Source organism: Agelaius tricolor, unplaced genomic scaffold, assembly GCF_023055355.1.
Source record: "Agelaius tricolor isolate 1412-34295 unplaced genomic scaffold, bAgeTri1.0.p SCAF_58, whole genome shotgun sequence".
NCBI classification, from domain to species: Eukaryota; Metazoa; Chordata; class Aves; order Passeriformes; family Icteridae; genus Agelaius; species Agelaius tricolor.
In genome coordinates this window covers 1,146,996-1,157,621 of record NW_027269318.1, presented here as the reverse complement: position 1 = coordinate 1,157,621, position 10,626 = coordinate 1,146,996, and the positions used below count along the sequence as shown (strand labels likewise).

General features: G+C 59.4%; 1 protein-coding gene across 4 annotated transcripts; it reads left to right on the top strand.

Annotated features, from left to right (window-relative positions):
• The first annotated feature begins 2,884 nt into the window (after positions 1-2,884).
• On the top strand, positions 2,885-7,713 carry LOC139605052 (uncharacterized). Of its 4 annotated transcripts, none has more exons than XM_071456436.1 (5): positions 2,885-2,991; positions 4,361-4,493; positions 5,091-5,165; positions 5,362-5,448; positions 5,642-7,713. In XM_071456436.1, exons 1-5 carry the CDS (start codon positions 2,974-2,976, stop codon positions 6,877-6,879), a joined length of 1,551 nt encoding a protein of 516 aa, XP_071312537.1. In that variant the 5' UTR covers positions 2,885-2,973; the 3' UTR covers positions 6,880-7,713. The 4 variants fall into 4 exon arrangements, with proteins under 4 accessions (XP_071312537.1, XP_071312536.1, XP_071312535.1 ...); XM_071456435.1 differs by having other exon boundaries at positions 5,639-7,713; XM_071456434.1 differs by having other exon boundaries at positions 5,091-5,216.
• Positions 7,714-10,626: the final 2,913 nt, after the last annotated feature.

Genomic DNA, 10,626 nt, shown 5'->3' with positions numbered 1-10,626 from the left:
GCCGGGAGGGGGCGGGGCCACGACGAGGGGCGGGGTCGGGCAAAGGGGTGGAGTCAGGACTGGGGGCGGGGCCCGGCCCGGGGTCACCGAGGCCGGGGCCACCAAATCCGGGGCTACCAAAGCCGGACCTCTGGGCACTCCCCGGGCCCTGAACTGGGAGCCCTGCTGGACCCCAGGACCAGCCCCACATCCTCTGGGAGCAGCATTCCCGGGGGATCTCGCTATCCCTGTGGTCCAGCACTCCTGGGGAATCTCCCCATCCCTGTGATCCAGCATTCTCAGAGATCCGCCATTCCCCTGAACTGGGAGCCCTGTTTAGGACCGGCATCGCTGGGGGGTCCTCCAGCCCCACCTCCCCCGGGACCAGCATTCCTGGGGGATCTCCCCATCCTTGTGATCCCAGCATTCCTGGGGGATCTCGCTATCCCTGTGATCCAGCATTCTGGGAAACCTCCCATACCCTTGGACAGATGTTCCTGAGCGAGCTCCAGAACCAGCATCCCTGGGGTCCCCCCTCAGTCCTCCTGTGCAGTCTCCCACGGGTTGGCTCTGACCCCCGGTGTCCCCAGTGTCCCCACAGTGCCACTCAGCCCAGCCCAACACGGGGTGGCTCTGTTGGGGGTCACCCACCCTGCATGTGTCCCCCCAAACGCATCCACTCCCTCTGGTGTGCCGGCTTTATTTAGGGCCTTGGCGAGGCGGGGGCGGCTGCCCAGAAGCATTTTGGGCATTTTGGGGGTGGGAAGGGCGGGGGGCTCAGCGCAGTGCGGGGAGCTGAGCTCTCTGCTGCCGTGGGGCTGCTCCCGGTGTCCAGAGGCATTCCCAGGCTCCGGCATCGCTCCCGCCACGCTCTCGGCTGCTCGATGACTGCTGCAAGGCCCCGCGGGGGCTGCCGGGGGGTCCCTGCCAGGCCCGGGCTCCTGCCGGGGCTCCGCTGTCACCTCTCACAGCAGCGGGATGCGCCCGGGGTGTCCGGCAGGCGGGGCCGGCTCCGGGCTCTCCCTCCGGGCTCTGCCCTGCGGGAGTGAGCGCGGCGTCACACGGAGCCAGGGAGAGGGAGATCCCATCCCATCCCATCGCATTCCATCCCATCCCACCCCATCCCGTCCCGTCCCTTTCCCATTCTACCCCCATCCCATCCCGTCCCTTCCCATCCCCATTCCAACCCCATCCCATCCTATCCCCATCCCACGCCAATCTCCATTCCCACCCCATTCCGGGGCAGCCCCGGGCACGCTCTGTTACCTCCAGTCCCTTCCCGCTCCGTGCCCGCCTGCCCGGCTGAGGCGCCTCCTCCTCCCGGGAATTCCAGGGCATGGACTGCGACTCCTGCGGAACACAGGCGGGTGTGGGAGCCCCGTCCCCCGGCCCCATTCCCGCATTCCCGCATCCCGGCTCACCTCGCTCAGCACGGAGAAGCAGCCGGAGCAGGGTCTGTGCGGTCGCCGCCGGCCCTGCGGAGGGAAGGCTGGGATCGGCATCTCCCGGAGCGCAGCGGGGAATGCGGGCAGGACCGGGAAGGCCGGTGATCCCCCCCGGGATCTCCCGCGACTGCGGGGGCCCCGGGAGTGCCGAGCCCATCCCCGCAGGGACAGGGAGGCTGGAAAAGCTTCACCCCAGGATTTGCCCGGGTTCGGTGCCGGGACAGCCCCGAGGGGCGGGAGGGGGCAGGGGCTGCTGCTCGAGGAGCCAGGGCCGTGCCCAGCTCCGGCATTCCCGGTCCCGTTATTCCCGGTTTTACCCCTCTCCGCACAGCACTGACCTCTCTCCCGCGTGCTGCCATCCCGGAGGCGCCGTGCTCAGCTCCGGCCACCCCGGCCACGGCCACGGCCACAGCCACGGCCACAGCACAGAGCAGCCACAGCCTCATGGTGTCCCCGCGGCTGTGCCGGGCCCCGCCTGGACATTGGCCCCGATGTCACCACGGTGACCCCGGAAAGGTCACTCGGGGCCGGAGCTGCCGGGCACAGGGAGGGGAAAGGGCTGGGTCTGGATAAGGGATGGGCTGGAGGAAACTTCTCTCCAAAACGCTGCTTTGGGGTCCTGCTCTTGCTGCACCCCTCTCATGAGGTCCTGGAATGCTGGCATGGCCTGGGCTGGGAGGGGATTTAAGGATCATCCTATTGCAGCTCCTGTAGCTGCAATAACCCCACAATTCCAGGCTCTGGGATTGTTGTTAAACCAAACCAGGCTCGCTGTATCCGTTTAGTGATGAGGAATTAGTCCTGGCCACTCCTGAGGATCCTTAGGATACGATGGAATTTGATTGATTGCAAATTTCTGGCTTTTGGTGGCACAGACGTGAAGGGTCCAGGCAGGGCAGAGGAATTCCATAGGGAATTCCAGGAGGTAGATGGAGACTGCTTGCAGGGGGTTGGTGGGAAGGGAATCAAGCTGCACACGGGATATACAGAATCGATGGGAAATTTATCCAGGAGAAGAGGGAAATCTGGAGGAGGCAAATCCAGGAGGGATGTGTGGGCAGCGGGGAACGTGAGCGCAGGCCTCGGGCAAGGCCATGGGAAATCCCAGAGTCGGGACCAGATCTGAGAGATCTCTGGTGGAAAACCTGAGGATTCTCACGATAAATTTGGGATTTCGGGAGAATCGGTGACTCTGGAGGCCAAATGGGATTGGAGCGGGCTGGATCCGGGAAGGGCTCGGCCTGAGCTCGCAGGGAACAGGGAGAGTCCCGGTGTCCCTGTCCCTCAGGGGAGGGGCACCGGGACAATCCCTCCCGGGAAGAGCCGGGCCGCGTTCCCGTTCCGCTTCCCGTTGGGATCTGACCCCTGGCCCCGGCCCCGCCTCACGTGCCGGGGTCACGGCGGCGCTTCCGGGGCGGCGCTTCCGGCTGGGCCATGGCGGCACTTCCGCTGTGGGCGGGGCCTGCGCCGGAAGCGCGTGCGGGAGAGGCGGCGGGAGGCGGCGGGGCCCGCCCGTGCACCCCGAGACCCGCGGGGGCCCCCGGCCGCCATGGCGGGGCAGGCGCAGGTAGGAGCCGGGAGCTGCCGGGGGAAGCCCCGGGCCGCCCTCGATGTGCGGACCACCGACCCTCCCCGCATCTAGGGGGGGTCCCGCAGTGCCCCCTCGGCAGCTGCTGGCGGGGCTCGGCCTCCGATGGTCAAGGACCCCTCCACCCCCATCACCCCCCCAGCCTCACCCCGAAACCCCAAATCACCTCCCAAATCACCCCCATCACACCCCCGATCCCACCCCATCACCCCCTCCACTGCCCCCCCCCCCGCCATGAAATTCCGCCCTAAGGACCCCCCGTCACCCCCATTCCATCACCCCCACCCCATCCCTCCCTACCCCGTCACCCCCCAAAATCCCCATCACTCCCCAAATCCGTATCAGCCCCTAAAACCCCCATTCCATGCCCCCAGTCCCACCCCCGTCACCCTCCACCCCCAAACCCCTCTCAACCCCACATTTCCCCCCATATCTCTCCTCTCCTTCTCTCTGCCCCTGTTCCCCCATCCCCACTGGGATCGCTCCCGAGGGATTTCCTGGGATGGGCCCTGGGGGTCACAGGGGCCTCTGGGAATGTCCCCCAGCCCAGCTCCAGGTGACCTGGGCTCCTGGACAACCCCATCCCACGGGATCACGGAGTGTTCCCAGTAGGAACGGTAAAACACATCCCAAGGTGCTGGATTGCGGTGTTTGGTGCTGGATTCCAGCCTGTCCTTCTTCCAGATACATAATTCCCACCCCAGTGGGGAATACACCTTCCTGGGACAGCCCCATCCATGGCCTCATGTCCTGGGAGCTCCTTGGGGCTGGGAAAGGCTTCTCCTGCTGGGAGGGAGGGTGTGATCCCTGAGGGAAGTGTGATCTGTGAGGGAGGATTAGATCCGTGAGGGAGGGTGTGATCCCTGAGTGAGGATTAGATCCTGAGGGAGGCTGTGATCCCTGAGGGAAGGAGTTGATCCCTGAGGGAGGATTATATCCATGAGGGAGGAGTTGATCCCTGATGTAAGCTGGGATCCCTGAGGGAGGGTGTGATCCCTGAGGGAGGAGTTGATCCCTGAGGGAGGAGTTGATCCCTGAGGGAAGGAGTTGATCCCTGAAGGAAGGTGTGATCTCTGAGGGAGGATTAGATCCGTGAGGGAAGCTGTGATCCGTGAGGGAAGGTGTGATTCCTGAGGGAGGATTTGATCCATGAAGGAGGATTAGGTCCCTGAAGTAAGTTGTGATCCCTGAGGAGGGAGCTACCCCTGAGGGAGGTTTAGATCACTGAGGGAGCATTTGATGCCTGAGGGAGGGTGTGATCCCTGAGGGAAGGTGTGATCCCTGAGGGAAGGAGTTGATCCCTGAAGGGGGGATTTGATCCCTGAAGAAGCTGTGATCCCTGATGCAGTGGCAGGAGCCGATGGCCTTCGAGGACGTGGCGGTGTTGCTGAGCCGGGCCGAGTGGGACGCGCTCACGGAGGGGCAGCGGGAGCTGTACCGAGACGTCGTGTCCGACACCTACGAGCTGTTGACCTCCCTGGGTAATCCTGGGAACTGCCCCGGGCAGGCTTTCCCTCAGATCCCACCCCAGCGGCTTCCAGAGCGCTGAATCCCAGAATCCCACAGTGGCTGAGGTCAGAAAAGGCCTTGGAGGTGGCCGAGTCCAACAATTCCCCAACACTGCCAGGCCACCACTAATCCATGTCTCCAAGTGCCTCATCCTCACAACTTTCCAATCCCTCCAGGGCTGGACAACCCTTCCTGTGAGGAGTTTTCCTTTTTAGAGGCTGATCAGGGAGTTTAGTGCTGGAAAAGGCAGGATTTGGGTCTGGGTTTGAGCACCCCTGGAAATGATTCCCTAAGATCAGGGAGCACGGTGGGATGTCCCACCCCTGGGATGAGCAGGAGACATTCCCTCTCTGGGAAAGCCTGTCAGTGGAACTGGGAAGCTGTGGAACTTCCCACACTTCCATCAGGGCTCTCAGGAATAAATCCCTGTCTGGCAGCAGCTCTGATTTCTCCCTTGCTTTTCCCACATCCCAGAGCTGCTTCTATGCATGGTGAGGCACAGCTGGGGTGTCCCAGTCCTTGGTTTTCCTGTGATCAGGGACAGTCCAACGCCCTCTGTCCATTCCCAGGTTATCCAGGCCCCAAGCCCGACGTCCTGCACCGGCTGGAGCGCGGGGAAGAGCCGTGGGTCTGCTCATCCCCAGGTGAACAGCAATATCCCGACCCTGAGGGATGGAATCTGCATCCAGGATGGGGTGAGGCCTTCCTGCTCCATCCCTATGGCTATGGAGAAGTCAGGAGTCCTGGTGATGACAAGGACAGGGCTCTTCCTTCATTCCCGTGGCCATGGAGAGTAAGGATTTCCAGCTTGGCTGGTGACATCTGCTGTCTTCCCTGCAGGACACACTGAGAGCTGGCTGGAGGAGCCTTCCTCTGACTGGTGGCCCAGATCCAGTGGGTACCAGGGTCTGGAGACCTCATGTCCAGGTGAGTCCTGCTCCCTCCTGCTCCAGTCCCATCCCTGGGCCACTCCCAGGGCTTCTCCCACTGTGGGCCTCCCCTGATATCTGGCAGATGTTGGGATGTGGAGCCCGGATAGTCCTGGACTGGGAAGAAGGGATGTTCTTCTCCCTGCTCCAGTCAGGAAGGATCCAACCCCTTCCCACCTCTCTCCCAGCAGGATGGAGCACGCTGTGGTGTCTCCAGGACAGGAACTTCCAGAAGAAGTTTGGCTGTCACAAGGGAAGGAGCGAAGTCCCGTCGGAAGCAGACAGTGGAGTGGGGAGCCAAACCCAGCCATGGCCTGTGAAGGAGGAAGTGGAGGATAAACCTGAACTCATGGAAGACCTAACTCACAGTGAGACATTCCCGCTTCATTCCATGATGGAACAGCAGAGGCTGCATCCTTGGGAACAGCTGTGGGATGGCCCTGGGCAGAGGAATCACGGGAATGCCCAACACCACGGACACAGCTTGGGAGAGGCGACACTTCTCCCAGGAACCCGGGCACTGCGGGTGGAGGAGCTGCGAGCAGCAGCAGCAAAGGACCATGGCTACTGCCTCCGGAGCGAGCCGGGCACGCCCTGCGCCCCCCAGCCCTGCTCCCTGTGGGAACACAACTACTGCCAGCAGCTCCAGGCCGAGGGGAGCCACGAGGCCGGGGGGAGCCACGAGGCCAGGGGGAGCCACGAGGCCGGGGGGAGCCACGAGGCCAGGGGGAGCCGTGAGGCCGGGGGGAGCCGTGAGGCCGGGGGGAGCCGCGAGGCTGGGGGGAGCCACGAGGGCAGGAGGAGAAGCAAGTCCGGGAGGAACCGTGGGGCCAGGAGGAACCGCAAGGCTGGGAGGAAACGTGAGGTCAGCTCCTTCCGGGCCGTGCGGCGCCAGCTGGCGTCGTGTCGATGCCGCTGGCGCAGGACGTTCCGGAGAGCCAGGGAGATCCTGCGGCGCTATCAGCCCTACTGGAGGTTGGGGTTTCCGTGGAGAGACCGCTCCAGCTCCAGTGGCGGCGCCGCGCAGGGGACAAACCCCGGGGTTTGTCCCCCTACGGATGCGGCCACGCCGTGCCAGCTCCAGAGCGCTGGGAATGCTGAGGGGGTGACATTGGACACACAACGTGCCCCGGAGGAGATTTTGGGAACTGGAGGGTCACCCCCTGCCCTAAGCCTGGATGCAGGGGTGGGGAAGGGAGCGAAGCCTCTGGAGCATCCAGGTGCCAGTCAGGAGCTTGAAGGATGCACGGAAGCCCAGAAATTGCCAGAGGTGTCGCTCCAGGACGTGTTCCGGAACGTGCTGAAGGCGATCAGGTACATTCTGGACTCCATGTGCCAGAAGTTGGAGCTCCAGGGTGTCCCCCAAGGGAAGACCATCTGGCCCATCATCATCCAGATTGACAACTTGACAGAGATGAAGAAGCTCTGACTCCCGGGGGGAAACTGGGATTGGATTCACTGAGGCACAACACTCAATCCCTCCCATTTCCAGGGGGTTCGGGAGGAGAAATATGGCAGAGGTGGATTGGGGGAGAGGAAACTGGGAATGTGGGGCCTGCCCTGAACTGGGATTGACTGAGAGGCTTTGGGAAAGGGGAGGGTTTGTGTGGCTCAAAGGAGGAAAGAAGGAAAAGTGAGCATGGGATCCTGAAATCCTGGAATGGCTTGGGTTGGAAGGGATGTTAAATCCATCTCTAAAAACTAACCAGGGGTCGGGCTGTGCTCCTGTCACCAAAATGATGGGAAAAACAAAAACCCTTCAACAACGTTTTTGGTGTTAGACAAGGCACTGCCTTATTTCTGATGGGATGTGCAACAGAAATTATTTCACCCACACGTGGCCCTGGTGTGCAATCATCCCATGGCAGGTGAATTTTACTCAATTTTCCCCAAACTTTATCCAGTCTAAAACCCACAGAAATCCATTGATTCAATGCTCATTGGTTCCAAATTGCAGAGTTCTCAGAATTCGATTTCTTATTGGACTGGGATTTTTTTTGTGTCTGATGTTTATTAGGCCCTGACAAATCTCTTTATCAGCCTTTTCCAGCCCCAGGGGTCTGGGGTAGATGTTCCTCAATGCTTCCTGATGGCTGTTATCTTTTTGGGTGTCTTTTGGGATATTCCCCGTTTGTTGAGATGTTAAATTTATCAGGCCTCACAGATGGGAACAATACCCTCAAAAAATATTCTTCTAATTCCCTTCTCTAAGGCAAAGATAAACTGAGCCTGACTAGAGAAATAAAATACATTTTAAACATTGTGTAGTTGCCAACACTCCCAAGGAAAAGGGACAGGATGAGGGGAAACAGCTTCAAGTTGTCCCAGGGAGGGTTGGGTTGGGTGGAGGGGTGGATATGGGGATGACAAAGGAAGGTTTATTTCCAGTCGTGTGGAAGCATTTTCCTGGGAAATCCAGCCTGGCCTGAATTCCCAGCAGCTTTTGGAACCTCTGGAATTGGATCATGACAAGGAAAAGGTGATTTCTGGCACATTCTCCAATGCCCTTCCAGGGGCCAGGTGCTGTTATGGGGACAGAAGGAAGCTCCAACAAATTCAAACAAACAGAGCACCGTGGATCCATTCCCTTTGCCAGTTCTCCATGGAGCTGGGGGTGGCCTGGGGAAAATCTGGGATGCCTGAATTTGGGATGCTCCTGCCGTGGCTGCTGCTGGTTTTGGCAGCGGGATGTTCCTGACAGCTGGGGGGTGCTGACTTTGGGGCTTTCAGCATTCTCCTCCCAGATCCCAAATCCTTCTGAGGGAGCTGGAGGGGCTCACCCTGGAGAAGAGGAGGCTCAGGAGGCACCTTCTGGCTCCTGCAATTCCCTGGAAGGAGGAAGGTTGGAGCCAGGAGGGGTCGGGCTCTGTTCCCAGGGAACAGGACAAGAGGGAAGAGCCCCGGGGGCAGGTTCAGGTGGATATTGGGAATGTTCCTCTTGGAAGGGACTCTTGAGCCCTTGCCCAGCTGCCCAGGGCAGGATGGAATCCCCATCCCTGGAGGGACTGAAAAGCCCTGTGGAGGTGGCACTTGGGGACACGGGGCAGTGCTGGGCTTGGACTCGGACATCTCTGAGGCTTTGTTAATCTCAGCAATTCCATGACTCTGCAATTCCTGTAAGGACATTCCCGCCTTTCAGTGCTGGCGGACAGTGAAACGGGACTTTAAAGCCAATAAAACTGGTGAAATGTCTCGGGAGCCGCTGTGTCCCGCTGTGTTTTGAGGGCCGGGGCTCCCCGTCACCTTCCCCCATCCCGGATTCCCCCCCAGGACCCCGAACCCGCACCGCGCAGACGCGGCGGCACCACCGCCCAATCGCGGTGCGAGCTGCACGTCACGTGCCGCGCTCCGCCAATCGCAGCGCCCTCCTCGCTGCCCGGATGATGTGCGGCCTCCCAACATGGCGGCGCCCAGTGAGAGCGGGAACGCGCCACTTCCGGGTCGAGGCGCGAGGCTACGACGGGGCGTGGCCTAAGGCGGAAGCGCCAGCGCGCATTGACCGACGTGACCACGCCCCCTCCGCGGGGTTGCCATGATGATCAGGGCGGTGCCGTTGCCGTGGAAACCGGGGACGGGCCCGGATCGGGAAAATGGGATCGGGCAGGGACCTGGCGAGGACTCGGAGAGATCCAGAGGAGGCCTGGAGCTGCTGCAGGGCTGGAGCCGGGCTGGGAGAGCTGGGAATGTTCCCCTGGAGAGGAGAAGGCTCCAGGGAGAGCTCAGAGCCCCTGGCAGGGCCTGGAGGGGCTCCAGGAGAGCTGGAGAGGGACTGGGGACAAGGCATGGAGGGACAGGAGCCAGGGAATGGCTCCCACTGCCAGAGGGCAGGGATGGATGGGAGATTGGGAATTGGGAATTCCTGGCTGGGATGGAATTCCCAGAGCAGCTGTGGCTGCCTGTGAAAAATGCGTATTTTATGATTGGCTTTTCACAAATATTAAAATGAATATTATATGTGTTGTGGGTTAGGAAGTAATACTATAATAAATCTCTTAAGTAGTGTGTTAAATATAGTTTTAGGTTATTAAAAAAAGTTAAAATAGAAACTGTGCTATGTAAGATTCTTTTTTTAAAGAAAGGTCTCTCAGCGAGATAGCAGCCACAGGACACCTAAATCTTTCAGAGAAAAAGAATTTATTGCCCTCTTATCAAAAGAAACAAACTTCTTCCCACCTCGAAGGCGCTGTTAGGGTTCAGAGGAAGAAGTTGCTGATGACCAGACAGAATCCTGTGTTTGAATGGAATTTATGCATCATGTATGAGGTGTATGAATATGCAACAGGCTGTTGTTTTTAAAGGTTAACCCTTTGTTAACGGGTGTCCTTTTTGGGGGTCTTTTGGGCTCGTCCTGCCCAGAAAAAGGTACCGGGACTGTCCGTAACTCTTTGTCTCTATTGTCTCATATTGTCCTAATTCAAATAGTCCAAATTATTATTGCTCTAACTGTATCACTATTTTTACAACCATTTTATTACTATTAAACTTTTAAAATTTTAAAAAAACCCAAGTGATTGGCGTTTTTCACACTGCCCCTGGATCCCTGGCAGTGTCCATGGCCAGGTTGGACACTGGGGCTTGGAGCAGTGGGATGTGTCCCTGCCCATGGCAGGGGTGGTGTGCAATGGGATTTATGCTCCATTCCAACCCAAACACTCCAGGATGATTCCATGACGGACCAGCCGTGCCCTTCCTTCCGTATCCCAGCATCCCAGACCTGCTGGGCTGGAAGGACCAGCCTGGGACTGGGAACCTTCCAGAGCCCAGGTCGGAGCAGGGTCTGCCTGTGGGAGCGGCTCCCAGACAAACCCGGGGCTGTTCTGGAATGAGGAGGGACAGCTCAGTCCTGGGAAGGGCAAATAAACCTCGAGTCAGATTTATGAGCAGGGAATTTCCCCAGCTCAGGGCTCGGGGTTTGGTTCTGGGTGGGATTTACTGTCCCTGTCAGAGGTGGGAGATGTCCTGGGAATCACAACTTCCCAAGGAAAACTCACTCAATTTTCCCTTTTTCATTCCCAAGGATTTTGTGGCTTTTTGGTGCCTGCTCAGGGCTGGCACGGGCAGCTAAAAATGAAATTTAAATATTTCACATCGATTTTGAAACTCTTTCTCTTGCTGCTAAATCCTAAGTGGGATTCATGGGGAAAAGGGAATAGCTGAGGAGTTTAGAAGGAACTGG

Coding starts and splice junctions, on each gene's coding strand:
- LOC139605052 (XM_071456433.1), top strand. Junction 5,217..5,361: donor GAATCTGCATCCAGGATGGG/GTGAGGCCTTCC, acceptor TCTTCCCTGCAG/GACACACTGAGAGCTGGCTG. Junction 5,449..5,638: donor TCTGGAGACCTCATGTCCAG/GTGAGTCCTGCT, acceptor CCTCTCTCCCAG/CAGGATGGAGCACGCTGTGG.